This window comes from Ovis aries, chromosome 4, assembly GCF_016772045.2.
Source record: "Ovis aries strain OAR_USU_Benz2616 breed Rambouillet chromosome 4, ARS-UI_Ramb_v3.0, whole genome shotgun sequence".
Classification (NCBI taxonomy): domain Eukaryota; kingdom Metazoa; phylum Chordata; class Mammalia; order Artiodactyla; family Bovidae; genus Ovis; species Ovis aries.
The window spans coordinates 88,896,517-88,917,238 of record NC_056057.1 but is presented as its reverse complement, the minus strand read 5'-3'; the positions used below and the strand labels follow the sequence as shown (position 1 = coordinate 88,917,238).

The 20,722-nt window shown below is 42.8% G+C and overlaps 1 protein-coding gene across 12 annotated transcripts in view; it reads left to right on the top strand.

The window, feature by feature from the left end:
* Nucleotides 1–1,245: 1,245 nt before the first annotated feature.
* The window catches only part of CADPS2 (calcium dependent secretion activator 2), a 574,734-nt gene continuing 555,257 nt past the window's right edge, over nucleotides 1,246–20,722 (top strand). For all 12 annotated transcript variants that reach the window (XM_060414820.1, XM_060414821.1, XM_012177054.4 and 9 more), the window contains exon 1: nucleotides 1,246–1,705. In XM_060414820.1, the coding sequence (XP_060270803.1) occupies nucleotides 1,370–1,705 (336 nt within the window). In that variant the 5' untranslated portion in view covers nucleotides 1,246–1,369. The remainder of the gene's footprint in view (nucleotides 1,706–20,722) is intronic.

The following is a 20,722-nucleotide window of genomic DNA, read 5'->3' as shown; positions in this document are numbered from 1 at the left end:
GAAGTTTTACCTGCCCGGTGATAACTGCAGTGAGCTTCAGTTGCTTCCCTGCCAATTTGCCCACTGCACACTTGCACCTTGAGTTGAAGGCACTGTTTACCCTATTTCCTTCTTTGTCCGGATTAAGAACACCGGAAAAATCACAGAAAGAAATTCCTAGGTGGTTCTAACACCGGGACTGAGAAATCTGCGCAGATAAGACAGGCTTCGGGTGCTGCAACGAGACGCCCACTTGAGGCCGGAACCAACAGTGACCAAGTGTGTGCTTCAATGCGCTGAGGGCTCTTCCAAACGCTAACAGCACTGGACACCCGGTGTGCGCTCAAATATTTACCAAATAAATGTCTACACTACACTGCACAACCTGTCTTGAGTCAAATGCATCCCAACCCAGAAAATAATCAAGCTATGTGATTATTATAGAGCTGAATCAAACTGCCATTTCGCAAATACAAAACCGATCTTGCTCATGCATCTACAGGAATAAAGATGGTTTAAAAAGAAAGCCTCTAGCGTTTTGTTTTTGATTTTCTTTTCAAGAACATTCCTCTGACTTTTACAATATGGACTTCACGATAGCGTCGGACAGCAGCAGAGCAAGAGACTTTATAAAGTCTCTTCCCAACGTTATTTGGAGGTACACGGCTCCGGCCGCACTTTTCCGCGCTGGGATTCAATCCTAGGTATCAATTTCAGGTCGGAGACGCCCCTTTTGGCCGTTCCCCTCACCTGGGGAGGTAGAAGGGGGCAACTCTCTTGGCCCCCTGTCCGCCTGTGCCTCAGAAATCTTGCGGAAGAAAAAAAAGGTGGTGATGGTGAGGTCACAGCCATTTAAAGATCCCAGGTCGGCGGAGGCAGAACCACTAAGCTGAGCGCCTCCGAATGTTTGCGAACCGCGCGCCTGGCACCCAAGCACTCAGCCCGGGTCGCGGCGGCGGCGCGCGCACGCGCACTCCGCGGCCCCGCGCCCGCTCCTCAACATTCCATTCCACGTGTTGCTTGTTGTAGGCGCCACAGGTTCCCCACCTGCGCCGGGGCGCTCGGGCGGCCGCGCCTCTGCCGGCGGAGGTTGGAGAACCAAGAGGGCGGCAGGGCCCCGGCTCTCTGAGCAGTTCGCGAGGCGCTCGGGCTCACTCCTGACGCTAACTCCGCCTATTTAATCCCGGCGGCCCCCGCCCGCCCCTTTCGCCCTGGTGGTAGGAAACACTCCTGGGTCCAACTCGACGTGTCCGGAAAGCCTCGGTCAGTTTCCCTTTCGTTCTGCGGCAGCAGCTGCCAGCCGCTCAGCTCCTGCAGACCCGCGGGCACAGCCGCCGAGAGTGAGGCGCCTGGGGGACCGCGGATCGCGCGGCGGGGCGCCCCCAGCACCATGCTGGACCCGTCTTCCAGCGAAGAGGAGTCGGACGAGGGGCTGGAAGAGGAGAGCCGCGATGTGCTGGTGGCGGCCGGCGGCTCGCAGCGAGCGCCGCCGGCCCCGGCTCGGGAAGGGCGGCGGGACGCGGCGGGGCGCGCGGGTGGCGGCGCGGCCAGACCCGTGAGCCCGAGCCCCTCGATGCTGAGCGAGGGGCGAGACGAACCTGAACGGCAGCTGGACGAGGAGCAGGAGCGGAGGATCCGTCTGCAGCTGTACGTTTTCGTCGTGAGGTGCATCGCGTACCCCTTCAATGCCAAGCAGCCCACCGATATGGCCCGGAGACAGCAGAAGGTGAGTTACTTGCAGGACCCGGCGTTTCCAACCTCCACTTCTTCCTCCCTGAGCTTTTCTCCTGGTAAAACTGTGGGGCCCCTGCCTGCTGTCCTTCTGCAGGACACTGCGTTTTTGTTACTCTTGGAGGGCAAGGGAATCTTTGGGTGTGTGTGTCGGGGGTATAGTTTTTCAGCCCGCCGGGTATCGGGTTGCCGCGGACGCGCCTTCTCCCCCACGGTTGGCAGAAGCGGTCGGCTCGGCAACTATGGGGCCGATACCGGCCCGGCGGTGCGGCTGCTGCACCCGGCGGGCTCGGCCCCGGCCGGATCCGCACGCAACTCCTATCAACTTTAATTTCAAAACAGCGGTGGTGCATTCCTGTCCACTTCTGCTAGAGCCGGGCTTTACCCTGGATATGAATGAGTGTGGGATCTTCTCTAGGGAGAAGGTGTAGAAATGTTCCCCTGAAACAAACCTAACCTGACAAGTTTTCCTGTACTGCTGTACAACTAGGACATCAAATCCTAAGGCGGAATAGTGTGCAGCTTAAAGAGAGTGCCTGTGGGTTAGTAATTACTAGTCCCGGCAGGCCTTAATGAAATACGCTATTGATGAAAAGTAGGATTGGTTCATGACCACTTCAAAACAACGCGCTACACACCCCCGCCATTTCCAAAGAGGTAAGGCATTTGTTTCAGGTGAAATGCATGCCAACTTTAGTTTTGAAACAAGACCCCCAGGAGTCCAATTTTGTAGCAGACAAAAGTAATGACTCAAATTGCCCTAATTGGGAATGTTTTCAATAGAAACTAAGAAACCCTCTTAATAGAATGTGAAGCTAGAAGGTTCCCTGGAAATCTGCACCAGTCGCCTTAGCTTGGGACAGGATATGCAGACCCAGAGAGACTGTAATTTGCCCAGAGCATGCCTGGTTGCACAGAGATTTGTTTTCTGAAGCATTAACCTCAGAATGTGAGGCATTTCTTAGAAATTTGGAGCACTTCTGAATTGACTTGTGAAAAGCTGTATTTCAGAGTAAATGCAGTCTATACATTGCCCTTCACCCCCATTTACCCAGCTTCTCTAAAACAAACCTAAACCAAGCAGCTGTCTTGAATAACTCTCTGGGCATGCTTATGGGATGATTCTGTACACCTGTAGACTAATTACCCAGACCCTTCAGGTGCCTAGCAATTCCCTGGTGGCTCAGATGGTAAAGCGTCTGCCCACAATGTGGGAGACCTGGGTTCGATCCCTGGGTTGGGAAGATCCCTTGGAGGAGGAAATGGCAACCCACTCCAGTACTCTTGCCTAGAAAATTCCATGGATGGAGGAGCCTGGTGGGCTACAGTCCATGGGGTCACAAAGAGTTGGACATGACTGAGTGACTTCATGACTTCAGCTGCCTACCCCTCTAGGTAACTCAGTCACAGAATGCTAGAGCTGGGAAAGAAACCTTGGGATCCAGACAGGCCTCTCATTTTGAAGATGTATTTGAGTAACATTTCCTATTCCCTAAACAACTGGCATGATCAGAGCCACCATTCCTGAGGTCAGTTTGGAGGGAGTGCCCCGTGGAGGTCTTGGAGCCTTCCATTCTGCTCTCAGGTGAGTACCACACTGTTCTCTTGCTTGCATTGGGTTGCACTGCAGTCACTCACTGCCTCTCAGCTCTGTAGGTCAAGTGACTTTCAACTTCAGTAACTACAATTATAACTAAATTTTGATGTATGTTGTTTAGTCATATTAAGTTTATGACTATCATCCAGTCTCCAGTACTTCCATTCATATTGCATTTAACCTTATTTTTGGTATTAAAGTATAAAAATAACGTGTAATGAAACTAAGACTATTCCTTCTGGAATATTATCACTGAAGATGCTTTTGCAAAAAGTCACTCGCTGGTAGCTGATTCTTACTGTGTATACTTGTTGCATTTTGTTAGTAAAACAAACACTCCCTTGCTTGTTCAAATAATACAGATTTCTCTGACTCCTCTTGTTTAAATAGAATGTTTTTCCAGAAATTATTTGAATTGGCACACAGGTGCAGTCACAATACCGCTGAGGAAATAATTTTTTATAACATTATTCAGACGTCATCAAAAATAATTACAAACAGCAGAAAAAGAAGCAGAACTCTGTTTGTGTTCTGTGCAAGAACACTTGAAATTTTTTTCCCAGATATTGAGCATTGAATGCTGTCAGATGAAGTTTTGCAAAGTATTCTTATTTTTAAGGGGGGAGGCCCCAAAACAACTTAAGGGTTTTCCCTTATTCAAAAAGCCCCACACTTTTTCTTCAAGCATGTTGCTTGCTGGAGGGAGCTGGAGTAATTCTTGGCAGTTGGGTTTCCTCCTAGGACAAAATGAAATGGGAATTTAACTATATTCCTGTGAATTTGATGCTCAAACCAAGAATTAATCCCCAAAACTTTGTCTTGAATTATACAGTTGGGTTATATAAAAGAAGTACCAGGATAATTTCAAAATCACCAATCGATTGTATATTTTTATTCTGTATCTTGAGGTAGTCAGACATCTAGTAAAAGGATTTAGTAGCTTAAATTGTTGTCATTGAAGTGCATATTGCTGCTTACTCACTCCTCTTAACTTGAGTATTTAGAAACAGAGAAGTTGAGATCTGAAAGGGTCCTCATCTTTAAAAGAAGAAAACTAATCACAGGATGGTAGAAGCCTTATTCTGGCGGTCAAAGCTCTCTTGCTATTAGGTTGAGTTTCTGGGAACCAACTGAGCTGCAGTGATTTTTGTTTTCCTACTTGGCTAAAATGGCCCACAAAGCTATCAAGAGGTTGTATCCTTGAATTGAAAAATCGTAGTGGCCTTAAACTCAGTTGACTAAGACATGACTGTCTTTGCTTTTGGCTGGGAAGTTTCAGCTTAGAATAATAATGGTGGTTGGCTTGTGCCAGTCTAACTTAGGACTTTACAGAAAATTCTGGAAGTGAGTGTAGAGGAGACATTGACAAAGCTTTCACGAGGTGGTCACACCGCCTAAATGGTTCGCACATGATACGAATGTGAAGTAAGAAGCAGCCAGTGGCAGAATGACTTCAGTTGTGGCTAATGCTTTAGTCTCTGTTTATTCACATAATTTTTGCTCTGTCAGTTAACAGATAATGATGAACCTTGGATGATTCCAGATCATTGGTTAAAGGTGGAATCTGTTGAAACTAGGAAACAATAACAGATAATCCGTTATTACTTAATAAAGGCAATTTGTCTTTGGACATCAGCTTTTACTTCATAAAGGCAGGTTGTCTTTGGAAAACATTGAGACCCTAAAGGAAAAATACAGTCCATAGTGGTTAGAAGGTAGGGGAGAATCTGATGAACATAAAGACTGCCATAGAAGAGGTTAAGTATATTCCATAGTTGGGGGCTTACAGATCGCAGGTCTTAATTTATAAGAAATTTCAGGTGTGTATGCGAAGTTTTGGTTGTCCACTCCATAGGTTTCTAGTCAGTAAGTTGCTTTTTCATTATTAAATTTAGTGACAGATATTAAAGCCAACTATCTTAAACTAGAAATAATGAAGAGGGAATTTAAAAGATTAAAATGGTACCTGATAACTCTCCATGGGATTCATATACCCATGTTCTTTGCATTTTTATGTGTCCCTGTAATCTTACTAAACTCCTTAAACCTCCTTATGTAATCACTCCCACCACTTTGCATAATTTTCCACACTAATGAAGTTTGAGAAATGTATACAAATAGTGTGAAATCACAGATGGTGGGGAAGTAATCTCCTTTGGTAAAACTGATCAAGGAGAGAGCATCATGGGGAAATAGTATTGGGTGGAGTGACACATGGTGGGTTCTTGCCTACATGTCTCACATGTGAGTGTCAGACTACAATAAGTGGCTGCTTTTAGCCCTCTTTGGAAATGGGAGTATTTTCTGTGGCTTTAAAAAAAAACACACACACACACACACAAAAACCGTTTCTCACTGCTTAGGTGATGTCCAAGCTCAGGGAAAAATCCAATTTTATGGGAAAAAAACCCAGCTAGATTTATAAACTCCAGAAATCACATACCTTATGCTAAATGTCATTGTGCCTTAGTGCTGTGTTGTGCCATCTTCAGGACCTAAGATACGACTGAGGCCTGGTGTATAAGAACCTAGTAAATGCTTGTTGGATACATGAAGTGTCAGGTTTAGTCCATGTTTCAAAGACTTAGTGAGGTGTGTGGGCTTAGTCATTGCCGACTCTTTCCAACCCCATGGACTATAGCCTGCCTGGCTCCTCTGTCCTTGGAAATTTCCAAGCAAGAATACTGGAGTGGGTGTCCATTTTCTTCCTCTAGGGGATCTTCCTGATCCAGGGATCAACTCGTCTCTTGCATCTCTTGCTTTGGCAGACAGATTCTTTATCACCCAGGCCCCTGGGAAGCCCCTCAGTGAGGTATAGGGAGAGGGAAAGAGTCGACTTCTCTTTTTCGAAATTAATCTTCCTAAACATGTTTTGAGACCTCTTGGGTTCACCCCACCCTCCATAGTTCCCTGACCAGGGATCGAACCCAGGCCCCCTGCATTGGGAGCATGGAGTCTTTAGCCACTGGACCACCAGGAGGGTTACCCCACCCTCTCTGAAGAAAGCCATGAAAATGATAATACCTGCTGCTGTATAACTAATGACTTCACAGGGGTTTTCCCAGTGCCACTACCAAATCCAAGGGGACAGGCAGTGTGGAAGCCCCATGATGTGCCTTTCTTGCTTGCAGGGTTCCAGGAGATACTGCTGCTGCTGCTAAGTTGCTTCAGTCGTGTCCGACTCTGTGCGACCCCATAGACAGCAGCCCACCACAGGCTCCCCTGTCCCTGGGATTCTCCAGGCAAGAACACTGGAGTGGGTTGCCATTTCTTTCTCCAGTGCATGAAAGTGAAAAGTGAAAGTGAAGTTGCTCAGTCGTGTCCGACTCTTAGCGACCCCATGGACTGCAGCCCACCAGGCTCCTCTATCCATGGGATTTTCCAGGCAAGAGTGCTGGAGTGGGGTGCCATTGCCTTCTCCGCCAGGAGATACGGTGATAGTCTAAAAAGCCCAGTCTCTCAGGGAGTTGGGATAATTCATGCTTTACTACTCAGGCTTTGGTTCTTTATGGGGCAAATACAAAAGGGATGGGATATGTTGTTTTTGCTGCTTTTAATAATAGGGAGTACATTGTCCTGTGGGGAGTAAGTAGGAAACCGCACATTAAAGTGAAACCTCGGATGGGACTTACACAGTATCTCAGAGAAAAAAAAGTGCTACTGGTTTCAACTGATTCATCTGTTCCTCCAGAAGGTATCTTGGGACTGCAGCACTTAATTTGGTGGAATGAGTTGTGCTAATGAGAACTCAAATGGATTAAGTGATGTTGGAGTTTGCTTCTTTCAAAAATGAAATCAGCAGTAATTTCTGATATACATTGACTGCTTATAAAGTGAAATAAAATATTGTGTGTGTCCCCTCTTCAGTTTTAAATGGAAGCAGTTTCCTCCATTTCTACACTCACAAGATAAATAGCATAGCTTGTAAAGTCATTAAAGACCTTCAAAACAGGATTAAAGCCAGTTGCCAGGTTATTAAGTATGGGAATTATGAATGGAAAATCCCATCAGTTATAATTTTCTATGAGGCAAGCCTCTTGAGTTATTGTGCTGCTTTTTATGCATTTCAGATTAGGCCTTTTTTGGAAAAGAGGGTGGGTCTTATTGTCATGTGTTACTGCCATTTCAGTTTTTAGCCTAGGGGAAAAAATAAAACCTAATGATATCACATGCCAGCCTTCCATGTCCTCCACCATTACCTGGAGCTTGCTCAAGCCCATGTCCATTGAGTCAGTGGTAACATCCAGCTATCTTGTCCTCTGTCATCCCCTTCTTCTGGCTTCAATCTTTCCCAGCATCAGGGTCTTTTCCAATGAATTGGCCCTTTGCGTCAGGTGGTCAAAGTATCGGAGCTTCAGCATCAGTCCTTCTAATGAATATTCGGGATTGCTTTCCTTTAGGATTGACTGGTTTGATCTCCTTGTGGTCCAAGGGACTCTCAAGAGACTTCTTCAACACCACAGTTTAAAAGCATCAATTCTTTGGCGTTCAGCCTTCTTAATGGAAAGGCAGAAAGATATAATTCCTTTTTTTTTTTTACAAAAACCAAAAAAGCAAAACTTGGGACTCTTCTTAGCTGCACGCTAGAATCATCTGGAGAGCTTTTTAAAACATCCTGTTGTTCAGATTGTACTGCAGACTAATTGAGTCAGTCTCTGGGGCTATAGTCCTGAAACTTTCCAGGTGATTCCAATGTGCCATCAGACACGAGATGCCCTGTTTTAAAGGGAAACTGCAGGGAAATGACTTCCAGCTTGTGTCTGTGTCACGTGGGCACGGTGAAAGTATTTGCAGTAGTGAGTTAGACTGCTCAGTAATTAAACCCATATTACACATGAAGGAAAAGGTAATAGGGATGCTCTAAGCAAGGAACAAAAAACACGTAAGTATTTTAGACTTCACTGAATCAATAGTGGGAGGGCAGTGCATATTTGGACTTTTAAAAGGTCTTTAATTTGATGAAATGCTGTAGACCATTAAACTGCATTAACAGTTGAATAATTTATTTATTACAAAACTATGGATAGATTGCCAGGTTTGGAACAGAAAATACAACAGGGTAAACCTGAGTGTTTTTCATTAAAAAAATGAACTGGAAAACAGAATATAGTGAAATCTCAAGTTGGAGTTGACACTGAGCAACAACTGCCTACTTCCCAGTTGGCTCACTGGGATAGAACCCGCCTTCCAATGCAGGAGACACAAGAGACGCAGGTAAGATCCCTGGGTCAGGAAGATTCCCTGGAGTGGGAAATGGCAACCCACTCCAGTATTCTTGCCTAGAAAATTATATGGATAGAGGAGGGCTACAATTCATGGGGTTGCAAAGAGTTGGACACTACTGAGCAACTGAGCATGAATGCCTGAGCGAATTTCACAACGATTTGCTCCTAGGAGAACATTAGTGGGTGGCATTTTTCTTCAATGTGTATACTAAGAATGTATATGGGTTTTGCAAAAAGTAAGCTTTAGAAGACATTCTCAAGTAATTGTTTTAAGTGAAGCAATTACAAACTAAGGACTTACCTGAGAGTGTCTTTATTTTTGTACTCTTTCCAAAATTCTAACATTAGGTGGACAGGTAAGGAAAGCCTCCATTTTCTTCAAACTGTGTAACTTATGTCTTTGGCTCGCATTTGGGAGCCTTCGACTTTGTAGAACGTCATTGATGCTATGCTTTGCTTCTTGAGATTTTATCACATCACTTTGTAAACTTGATGGTTTGAATACTTTCATTTTATAACCTCCAAGTTAGTAATGAATTTTTATGATGAAAATGTTACTGGGGCAAAGGGTATGAATAATTAAAAGGCTATCTTTCTCAATCTGATAGCTGAGATGATACTCAATTTGCTCATTTCTGATTGCTTGGGGGGATGAATGTATATGATCTGATATCCTCTTCCCACTTTTCTATTGAGATCATGGTTTTACTTATTAATGTGTCCCCTTCATCAGTATGTTGAAGATAGTGTTCCTCTGGGGAGACTGTTTATGTAGTCTGCCTTTCATTTTGTTTTTAGATATAGTTCAATTGATCTTTAAGTTTCTTAAAAACTTATTTCTCATTTATGTTCTTAGATAATCAATTTCCCATTTAGAATTAAAGTTTGAATCAAGGAGTTGACTTTGCTTTTTTCCCCAAATAGCTCAGCTATTCTTGAAGCCTAGCTTTTGATTAAGCTTTATTTTCATTACTAAGGTGTTCAGTTCAGTCGCTCATTTGTGTCCAACTCTTTGTGACACCATGGACTGCAGCATGCCAGGCTTCCCTGTCTATCAACAACTCCCAGAGCCTGCTCAAACTCATGTCCATCCAGTTGGTGATGCCATCCAACCATCTCATCCTCTGTTATCCCCCTCTTCCTGCCTTCAATCTTTCTAGCATCAGGGTCTTTTCAAATGAATCAGTTCTTTGCATCAGGTGGCCAAAGTATTGGAGTCTCATCTTCAGCATCAGTCCTTCCAATGAACACCCAGGACTAATCTCCTTTAGGATGGACTGCTTGGATCTCCTTGCATTCCAAGGGACTCTGAATAGTCTTCTCAAACACCACAGTTCAAAAGCATCAATTCTTCAGTACTCAGCTTTCTTTATAGTCCAACTCTCACATCCATTCATGATTACTGAAAAAAACATAGCTTTGACTAGATGGATCTTTGTTGGCAAAGTAATGTCTCTGGTTTTTAATATGCTGTCTAGATTGATCATAGCTTTTCTTCTAAGGATATTTCTAATTTTATTATACTGTCAGTGTGGCTCACAGAGCTATTTCACTGTATCTAACTAGTATTTTTACATTACAAATTAGTGTATATATATATAGTCTGACTTTAAGATGTAAAGTTTTACATCTAAATCAGCATTATTGTAGTAACCCTTCCTGTCTGGTCATCTTTGCAGTAACTAAATTATCCTATAATTATGTGGACAGCTGACCTTTGAACAACATAGGTTTGAACTGCACAGGGCCCATCTGTGCACAGTTTTTTCAGTAGTAAATACTGCTGTACTACCTGATTTACCATTGGCCTTTGCAGAACCTCGGATATGGAGGATTGGAGAGTTGGCGTGCTGGCTATAACAATGTGCTGATTTCAACTGTGCCAAGGGTCAGTGCCCCTAAGCCCAGCATTGTTCCAGGGTTGACTGTATTTTCAATTTATCTTGCATATCTAGAAGTATTCATGAATTTTAATGCCGGATTCTTTATATACTTAGGAATCTTTATACTATTACCAGTGAAAAGTAACTCCCTTTGATTCATAGTGTGTTGAGTAAAATTTCTATTCAATGTTTTATCCAATTTTAGCATTGAAACAACTTTCTGTTGAAGAGTTTATCAGATATATTGTAGATATCCTTAATACATACACATCCACACTCATACGTTCACCTATGTATACTTACAAGCATTTGCGTACGCATTATTTGCATATGTATGTACGTGGACTTCCCTGGTGGCTAAGTCAGCAAAGAACCTGACTGCAATGCGAGAGACCTGGGTTTGATTCCTGGGTTGGGAAGATCCGCTCGAGGAGGGCATGGCGACTCACTCTAGTATTTTTGCCTGAAGAATCCCCGTGGACAGAGGAGCCTGGCAGGGTACAGTCCATGGGGTTGCCAAGAGTTGGACATGACTGAGCAACTTTGCCTTCCTTATGGTTGTGCTTAATGTATTGATTCACTGGGCAGAGCACACTTGTTTTAAGAGGCTGTGTCTCCAGTTTTCTTCATGGATTTTGAAGCTAGTGGACATTCCTCTGAAGAGCAGGCTTTCATTTTATATTTAGTCTGCGGTGTTTTTACAAATTTTATGGATCTGTATATTTTATTGGAAGATGGGAAAAATTAAATTCTGCCATGAAACCTGTATTCTTACTATTTTAACAAATTTAGGGAAATATATTCCAAATCTTATTTAAGGAGATGAGAATGTTATTTTGGTTCTCTAGAAAAATGCCTAAGACTAAAATGCTACTGTAGTCAAAGGCTTACAAAATACTTAGTATCATCAAGAGCAGTTCTGAAATATAACAGGGTGAATCTAACCTACATTTATGAGCTCTGGTTTCCTTAACCAGAAGGATTGTGTATATTGTTGGGCAGTGGTTAAGTAAGGAGACTGAGATAAAACACATTCTTGTTATTCCATCTCTGCTTCAACCAGGGTCACACTGCTTTTACATATTAGAACTACACACCTAAAGTGACAGAAGGGGAAGATGAACTGTCTTATGAATTATGAAATTCATAATTATGAAAAATTTGTAATCTGAGTGTAAAATTCCATAAGAATTTCGAGAGTTTGATCACTGTGTCCTAGAATCCTAGGCTTTCGATTTTATTTTTCCCTTTAATTTCCTTACACATATTTGAGACAAGTGAAGAAGAATGTATGGTTAAATCCAACACAAATCTAATCGGTGAGGTGTGGAATCTGTGGTCCTTCAAATAAGTAGAGATCAAAGGACAGTTGTTTGGAGCTTAGTGGAAAGATTTGGTTTCAGAAGGTAAACTTGAAAACTGTCCTGTGGATAGTAATCAAAGTCATGAGCACAGCTGTGGCCAAAATAGAATCCAGTAAAGAGGTTTTAATGACTTAGTCTTAAAGAACTTCAGGATTTAAAAGATAGGAGGGAAGATTGAATTGGCAAAGGCAATGAAGGAACAGCCAGGTCTGTAAGAAAGATAGGATGACCTTTGTCAGAGAAACTAAGAAGAGCTGTTTCAATAGAAAGAGGTAGGAAACGATGTTGGATGTTCAGAGGTCAAGGGTAATAAGATAGGGATTGAAAATGTTAATTGAATTTAGCAGTATGGAGATGACCGCAGTATTGCAACTCAGAAGCTGAATTTCACAGCCCCGTTTCTCAAATGTTGATTTCTAAACTATATTTTGTATGCTGAATTCACATTTGATGAACAGCTTGAGTTGTCACACAGTGACTTTGCCACACAAAAGGTTCAGTGTTTTCATAGACTGTTTTGTGCGGGACACTGTACAAATATAAATGTATACACGTACATGCATATGTACTTGTGCTTTTGTTTTATAGACGTGAAATGAAAGTTATTAATGATAAACCTAGATTTCAAATATGGAACAGTTGAGACAGATCATGAAATATGTTGCAACCAGCAAATCTTTGATATTAGTTGGGTACTTTAGCTGTTCATCTGTTTTGAATGAAATGATCTCAGCATTTGTGCAAAGGCTGGAATGTGTAGAAAGTGGGATACAGGACTTTCATGGTGGTCCAGGGGTTAGGATTTTGAACTCCAAATGCAGGTTCGATCCCTGTTTAGTGGACTGGATCCCACATGGCACAACTAAGACCTGGCACAGCCAAATACATATTTAAAAAGTAGGATGAAATCAGGCTGGTAATATTTTTTAGCCTAGTGGTAATTTATCCCTCCCCTGTTGTTCCCTTCCTCTTTGTTTTACTTTCCCACTTCCGGTGTCTATCATGCTTATGGGAATCTTGTCTGAGAAGAGTGGGGTTCAGCCTTTCCTCACCCTCTAAATTGCTGTCTCCTGATCTGTAAAATGAGGCTTCCCTGGTGGCTCAGTCGGTAAAGAGTCTGCCTGCAATGCTGGAGACCTGCTTTCAGTCCCTGGGTGGGGAAGATCCCCTGGAGAAGGAAGTGCCAACCCACTGCAGTATTCTTGCCTGGAGAATTCCATGGACAGAGGAGCCTGGTGGGCTACAGTCCATGGTGTCACAAAGAGTTGGACACGACTGAGTGACTAACACTCTCTGTAAAATGACTCATACTTGCTCAGTAAGATGCTGTGAGGATTACATAAAATTTCTGAAAAGTCCTTAGCACATTACCTGGCGTGGAGTAGATCTGCAGAGTTTCCTTTCTCGTAATTTTCATTCAGTAAGGAATTTTCATTCTGTAAAATGTATTTCATTTAGCTGTCAAATACTGAGACTATGTTTGAACCGATACTGTGTGCTAGGCCCAAATTTAGGCATTGAGAGTACAGGTGTAGACAGGACAGCCCCCATGAGACTTGTGTTATAGTAGAGGAGACAGATCATTAGCATGTGTATGTTCATATTAAGGGATATTGACTGTGGGGAGGGATGGAGGCATTAGCAGCTATTTCGGGTAGGGTGGGCAGGGAGTGCCTCTAAGGAGCCAACAGTGGTTGAGCAGCACTTGAATGAAGTGAAGGTTTGAGCCACTTTATGATGGGGATGTAGAGGGGAGAAGGACATCCAGATGGCATTCACAGCATGTGCAACAGCCTTGAAGGGGAATAAACTTGTCTTATGAAGAGCAGCTTGAGGTCTAGGGTGGCTAAGGTAGAACTGAGAGAGGGCGAGTAGGAAGTGATGAGTCTGGAGAAGTTGGCATGGGTCAGCTTGTGTAAGTTCTTTTAGGCCAGTGGTCCCCAACCTCTTTGGCACCAGGAACCGATTTCGTGGAAGACAGATTTTCGTAGAGGGTCGGGGGAATGGTTTCGGGATGATTCAGGCGCCTTGCATTTATTGTGCACTTTAGAATGCTGTCGCTGATCTGACGAGAGGTACTCTTCCATGGCTTGGAGCTTGGGGAGCCCTGCTTAGGCCATGGTAGGGTCAGAATTTAAGTGAGATGTGAAGCTGTTGAGTACTGAGCAGGTTCAACAAGTGATCTGATTTACATTCTAAAACAGTCTGTATCTGAGAATAGCCAGTGCCACTGCATTGCACAGTTCCAGGGACCATCATTTATGCAGAATTTAAGACCATGCCTCGAGGTTGTCCAGCCTTGAGAACAGAGTGGAGGTCTGGCAGTGGTTCCGGTTTGAAGAAGGTGGTAGCCTAAAGGGGAGTAGAAGATATCGGTAGTATTTGCTCACCATTGTTTAAGCTCATGATTATATTAAAATGGACAATATGGAGGTAGTGTTATTTTGAAAATTATAAGGTGTTGTATCTGTTTAAATTTGTTCATGTGGTTAAAAATCAAGGCTTTCAAAACTTATGATAAAAAGCAGTCTACTTTCCCACTTTTTCCCAACCCCAGTTACAGTCTCCATGGGCACCCTTTGACTCTTCACTCTGATGTTTTTAATTCTTCTGGTGCACCCTTTATACATTGGATTAAGATGCACAAACCACTTTTCCTCCTCCAGCCTCCTAAAATGTCAGCTATTACTTTCTGTAGAAGGGAGGGGAGGAAGTTGGAGAGGTCGAGCTCACCTGCAAGCACCTGGCTCACTTGCTTCTAGTTGGAATGTGGTTATTTACCATTATTGGTTTCTGATAGTTGATCCCAATAAGTCCATAGACTTCTTAGCTAGGTGCATGGCTACCTTTTCTCATGTTCTTTTTTTTGGTTAACCGTGGGATTGAGCCTGATTATCTGCAGAGAGTGTTGGACAAGAACACAGCCCAGGGGAATGTTGGCTTTATTTCTCACACATGAGAACTGGACTGGGTCCCGTGAAGACCTATGGTCTTCAGGAGAAATTACACAGGCAGTGTCTTTGTCCTTACAGAATTCAGGAAGTTAGGCCATGAGTGGCTGAGATTTGCTGAGAAGAGCAGACAGTGAGTCTTGGCAGACTGGAAGCAAGTATGTAGCAGACAGATTGTTGCCTGGAATAGTTAGGAATGTCAATGGCCATTAGGAGAACAAGCAGGGAAAATCCCCCGTGGTCCAGTTGTTAGGATGCGATGTGCCACTTTGATTGCTGTGCCAGGGTTCCATTCCTGGTTGGGAAACTAAGATCCCACAGGCTGAGAGGTGCAGCCAAATGGTTAAAAAAAAAAAAAAAAGTCAGGGTCTTTTCTCTGTTCCAGCTTCTGGTGGCTGGATAGAGCCAGAAGACTAAGTTCAGGCAAGTGGGGTAAGAATAGAGGTGATCTCTGCAAACCTTCTGGGCCTTTCCCAGAAGAGGGACACATCCTCCCTTTTTCCCACAGGCTGGAATCCCCAAGTCAGCCACTTGATCAGCCATGTGGATGAGGACATGGTTGCTACTTGTTGAGAATCGCAAAGCATCATGTCTGGGGAAATTGGGGACCTCATAACTTTGCAAGGAAGAGCTGCCACATGCTCAGATCTCAGAGAAACAAACTTCTGTCATGTTTGTGTTAATTTTAGGTGACTTGATTTTGGTTATAGTCTCTGCAGCAGAGGATGAGATGGTTAGATAGCATCATGGATTCAATGGACGTGACTTAGAGCAAACTCTGGGAGATAGTGGAGGACAGAGAAGCCTGGCAGGCCACAGTCCCTAGGGTCACAAAGAATCAGACATGACTTGAACAGCAGCAACAAATAATCTCCATCATATCCACATCATGTCTACAATTAGCCTTTTTAATTTATGTAATATACTCATCCCTCTATTTCTCAGTTTTCCATCTATAGCCATTATAGCTGTACTGTTCCTGCTGTTAGTGTTAATTACTTGCTGTTCATTTCCTCCTCTTCGCTACATTTCCAACCTAGCTTCCCTCGCAGCCTTTGTGGCCATGTCGCAAGGTTCTGGGCTAAGAGACAGGAGACAGTGCTCTTGTGGCTGAGGAAAACACTAAGGGAATTTGAGATGTGGGGTCAGACACACTTGATTCTGAAACCATTGCCAGCAGCACCAGCATCCAGACTTTATCTGTAAGGAAAATACCCTCCCCAGGTTGCTAATCTTATTTCACATTTTGTAAGAATCATTAAGTTCTCTGCTCTTTGAGTAGTTGCTTCTAGAAATTCAACGCTGCTTAATGGAGTTGACATCATCAAGACTGTTTTTCTCTGCGAAACCCCATAATACACTTGATTGCATTTCTTATAAAATTATTTTTTGGGGAGTCTTTTCTTCTCTACCCATCTTGTCTCCCTTCAGTGCTTCCTTAAGTTGTTCCAAATTATAAACCGGAGCTTATCAGCAGGGATGGTAATAATGCATGGCAGACATTTAAAGAAAGTGGAGTGTTTTTTGGTTTTCTCAGTGATTAGGGGATTGTCACTGCTGTTTAGTGGGTGGGCTCCAGGGATCCTAGAAATCCTGGAATGCATGCTGTGTTGTCTATCATACATGACATTTGAATGCCCAGTTGGACATTTCTGTAAGGTAAAGCTGGTTTATACTTATTTGAGCCTAGAGTGTAACTCTTCATTTCAAAATGCAAAGTATTTTTTTGCATGGGTTTAATAAGTTATATTTCCAGAACTACAAGGTCTGAGTAAATTAAAGGCAGATTGGACTCCAGTAGGAACTTTCCTGAGACTTGCTCACCCTTTTGAAAAATGTCACCAACAGCAGCGATGCTTCTGATACTGTGTTAGCAATACACAATGCTTGTGTCAGCCTTCATTTTCAGCTGTCACATTCTCTTTGATTTTATGGGTCTGTATATAAAAACTACTTAGCCCTCATTTCAAAATGTCAACACGGTTCTTTTTTTTTTTTTTTTTTTTGACATCTTTCAGTTAAATATTGCCTGACTTCCCTTAAATTCTGACTTCTTCGTTATATAAGGCTAGATCCATACATTCACTGTCTTGTGGACCAGCTCTGCCTAAACATTTACATACGAATAGCTGTGTTATTTCAGTTATTGATATTTTATTGTTTCTGTTCCAGTTAGGATGTTTATACTTTTGAAAACATCTCTGCAGATAATATAACCTAGGTATAAATTTCATTGCTGCAGAGCAAAAGGATTATTGTTCTGTTGTCATTTGCAATTATAGGAGTCTATCAGTTAGTGCCCATCAGGAGAGAGCGATTGCACTCCAAGGGGCAGTTAACAAATGAGAGAGTCTGACAGGTTTAAGGGAGCCAGTGAGAGGAACGATGAAGCCCTTACTACCCCTGGGCCTCCCAGGGCAGGAGGAAGGCTGCCTAAGGGAGGCTGTGGATAGCGTCTAGTCACTGAGACTGTGCCTGGCAGGGAGGGAGCTAGAAGTGTGACTCTCCCTCGTCTTTGTCGTCCATCCTTCCGATTCCTCTGATGCTGGTCCTTCACCGGAGAGGAAACCCAGAAAGAAGGTGGGAAGCACAAGTGCATGCTTGTGTGAGTCACTGGTCCCCCAGGGCAATGGGCAGAGTAGACAGTAAGGGTAAATAGGCCTGGAGGGTGAAAGGCAACAGCCAGCATTAGCTTTGAGTCACGATTCCGCAGAACATTCATCTCTCTCCAGTTCACCCCAAGTCTGTCCCTCGTGTGGTCTTCCTCTGGGGTTCTCTAATCTGAACTGGTGTTTGGACAGCAGGCTGCATTGTCATTCTCCTTTCATTGTTCTTTTGATTTGGTGACACTTTTTGTTTGAACCGTTTCTACTTGCACCTTTGTAAGAAAGAGTGTGATAAATTTTTCAAATCCATACAAGTCTGTAGTTATCTTTATTTTGATGGACAAATGGGCTGGCCATAGAAGTCTGGGATGAAATCATTTTCCCTCAGACCTTTGAAGGCATTGCTTCACAGGTGTTGCTAATGAAAAGTTTGAAGTCTGGCTTCATTTTTACATGACCCATTTTTTCCCTGTCTCATATGCTTCTACTGTTCTTTATTTTGAGGGGATTCTAAAATGTTACACAGTCTTTTTAGCTTTTAAAGAATTTATTGTGCTGGGTACTTACTTACTCTGAATACGGCTGAAGGAGTGTATCTTTCAACTCTTGGGCGTTCTTATATTTTGTGAACTTGAAAGATAGGGAGGCTAGACAGTAAAGGGTGGTGTTTGTTGACCTTTAGGCTGAGACAGCTTCTTAATCTTCCTGCTGTCTTTATTAGAACATTTAAAGCATTCTATTTGGATGAATTTTCTAATCATAATCTTGAGATTGTGATTAACAAACAAGTGACTTTCTTTTCATCTGCCTCTTGGCTTTACTTCAGGAACACATAGTAATACAAAATTCAGGAGAATCAAAGAACATGACAGTATTTATATTATGTGCATACTCCTTATTACATAATTTTCTATGACTTCGTTTTATGTTTGACTCTGCTGTGCATTAATGAAGCTGTTAACGGGAGTGAGGCCCAGAGATCCTAAAATGACCTTGATATGATGAAATATAAACATCTGGCTGTAGAAAGGAATTTTCAAAAGAAATGTTATTCAGCATTTTTGGCTATAGGCATTAATGTAATGGTAAAAGATGCTTACTCCTTGGAAGGAAAGTTATGACCAACCTAGATAGCATATTGAAAAGCAGAGACATTACTTTGCCAACAAAGGTCTGTCTAGTCAAGGCTATGGTTTTTCCAGTGGTCATGTATGGATGTGAGAGTTGGACTGTGAAGAAAGCTGAGTGCTGAAGAATCGATGCTTTTGAACTATGGTGTTGGAGAAGACTCTTGAGAGTCCCTTGGACTGTAAGGAGATCCAACCAGTCCATTCTAAAGGAAATCAGTCCTGGGTCTTCTTTGGAAGGACTGCTGCTAAAGCTGAAACTCCAATACTTTGGCCATCTCATGCGAAGAGTTGACTCATTGGAAAAGACTCTGATGTTGGAAGGGATTGGGGGCAGGAGGAGAAGGGGATGACAGAGGATGAGATGGCTGGATGGCATCACCAACTCGACGGACGTAAGTCTGAGTGAACTCTGGGACTTGGTGATGGACAGGGAGGCCTGGCGTTCGCAATTCATGGGGTCACAAAGAGTCGGACACGACTGAGCGACTGAACTGAAAGATAAGAATAAAATGAAAAGTTCTCACCTTATTAGTTATCCAGCTCATTTTGACCTGAGTGTTTGTGTATGTGTATGACTTCAATCACTCAGTTCAGTCGCTCAGTTGTGTCTGACTCTTTGTGATCCCATGGACTGCAGCACGCCAGGCTTCCCTGTCCATCACCAACTCCCGGAGCTTGCTCGAACTCATGTGCATCCAGTTGGTGATGTCGTCCAACCATCTCATCTTCTGTCATCTGCTTCTCCTCCTGCCTTCAATCTTTCCCAGCATCAGGGTTTTTTCAAATGAGTCAGCTCTTCGCATCAGGTGGCCAAAGTATTGGAGTTTCAGCTTCAGCATCAGTCCTTTCAATGAATGTTTAGGACTGGTTTCCTTTATTTTTATTTATTTATTTATTTAAAATATTCCATTTGGTTTATTTAATGTCAGTACATTTCTAAGTTATGCAAATTGTACATTTTAATACTGACTTGATTTTTTTTAACTCAGTGTATTTATTTTTTTAATTTTTACTTTATTTTACTTTACAATACTGTATTGGTTTTGCCATACATTGACATGAATCCGCCACGGCTGTACATGAGTTCCCAATCCTGAATGCCCCTCCCACCTCCCACCCCATATCATCTCTCTGGATCATCCCCGTGCACCAGCCCCAAGCATTGTGTATCCTGTATCGAACATAGACTGGCGATTCGTTTCTTACATGATAGTATACATGTTTCAGTGCTATTCTCCCAAATCATCCCACCCTCTCCCTCTCCCTCTGAGTCTAAAAGTCCTTTCTATACATCTGTGTCTCTTTTGCTCTCTCACATACAGGGTTATTATTACCATCTTTCTAAATTCCATATATATGTGTTAGTATACTGTATTGTTGTTTTTCTTTCTGGCTTACTTCACTCTGTATAATCGGCTCCAGTTTCATCCATCTCATTAGAACTGATTCAAATGTATTCTTTTTAATGGCTGAGTAATACTCCATTGTTTATATGTACCACAGCTTTCTTATCCATTCATCTGCTGATGGACATCTAGGTTGTTTCCATGTCCTGGCTATTATAAACAGTGCTGCGATGAACATTGGGGTACACGTGTCTCTTTCAATTCTGGTTTCCTCGGTGTGTATGCCCAGCAGTGGGATTGCTGGGTCATAAGGCAGTTCTATTTGCAGTTTTTTAAGGAATCTCCACACTGTTCTCCATAGTGGCTGAACTAGTTTGCATTCCCACCAGCAGTGTAAGAGGGTTCCCTTTTCTCCACACCCTCTCCAGCATTTATTGCTTATAGACTTTTGGATCGTAGCCATTCTGACTGGTGTGAAATGGTACCTCAATGTGGTCTTGATTTGCATTTCTCTGATAATGAGTGATGTTGAGCATCTTTTCATGTGTTTGTTAGCCATCTGTATGTCTTCTTTGGAGAAATGTCTATTTAGTTCTTTGGTCCATTTTTTGATTGGGTCGCATATTTTTCTGGAATTGAGCTGCAGGAGTTGCTTGCATATTTTTGAGATTGGTTGGTTGTCAGTTGCTTCATTTACTATTATTTTCTCCCATTCAGAAGGCTGTCTTTTCACCTTGCTTATAGTTTCCTTTGTTGTGCAGAAGCTTTTAATTTTAAGTAGATTGACTGGTTTGATCTCCTTGCAGTCCAAGAGTTTGGGATATTTTCTTTAATGTAAAATAGTATAACTTTTCAGTTAAAACCAGGCTAAGTTGAATATTTTAAGCAGTTTTAGGACAAAACCAATAAA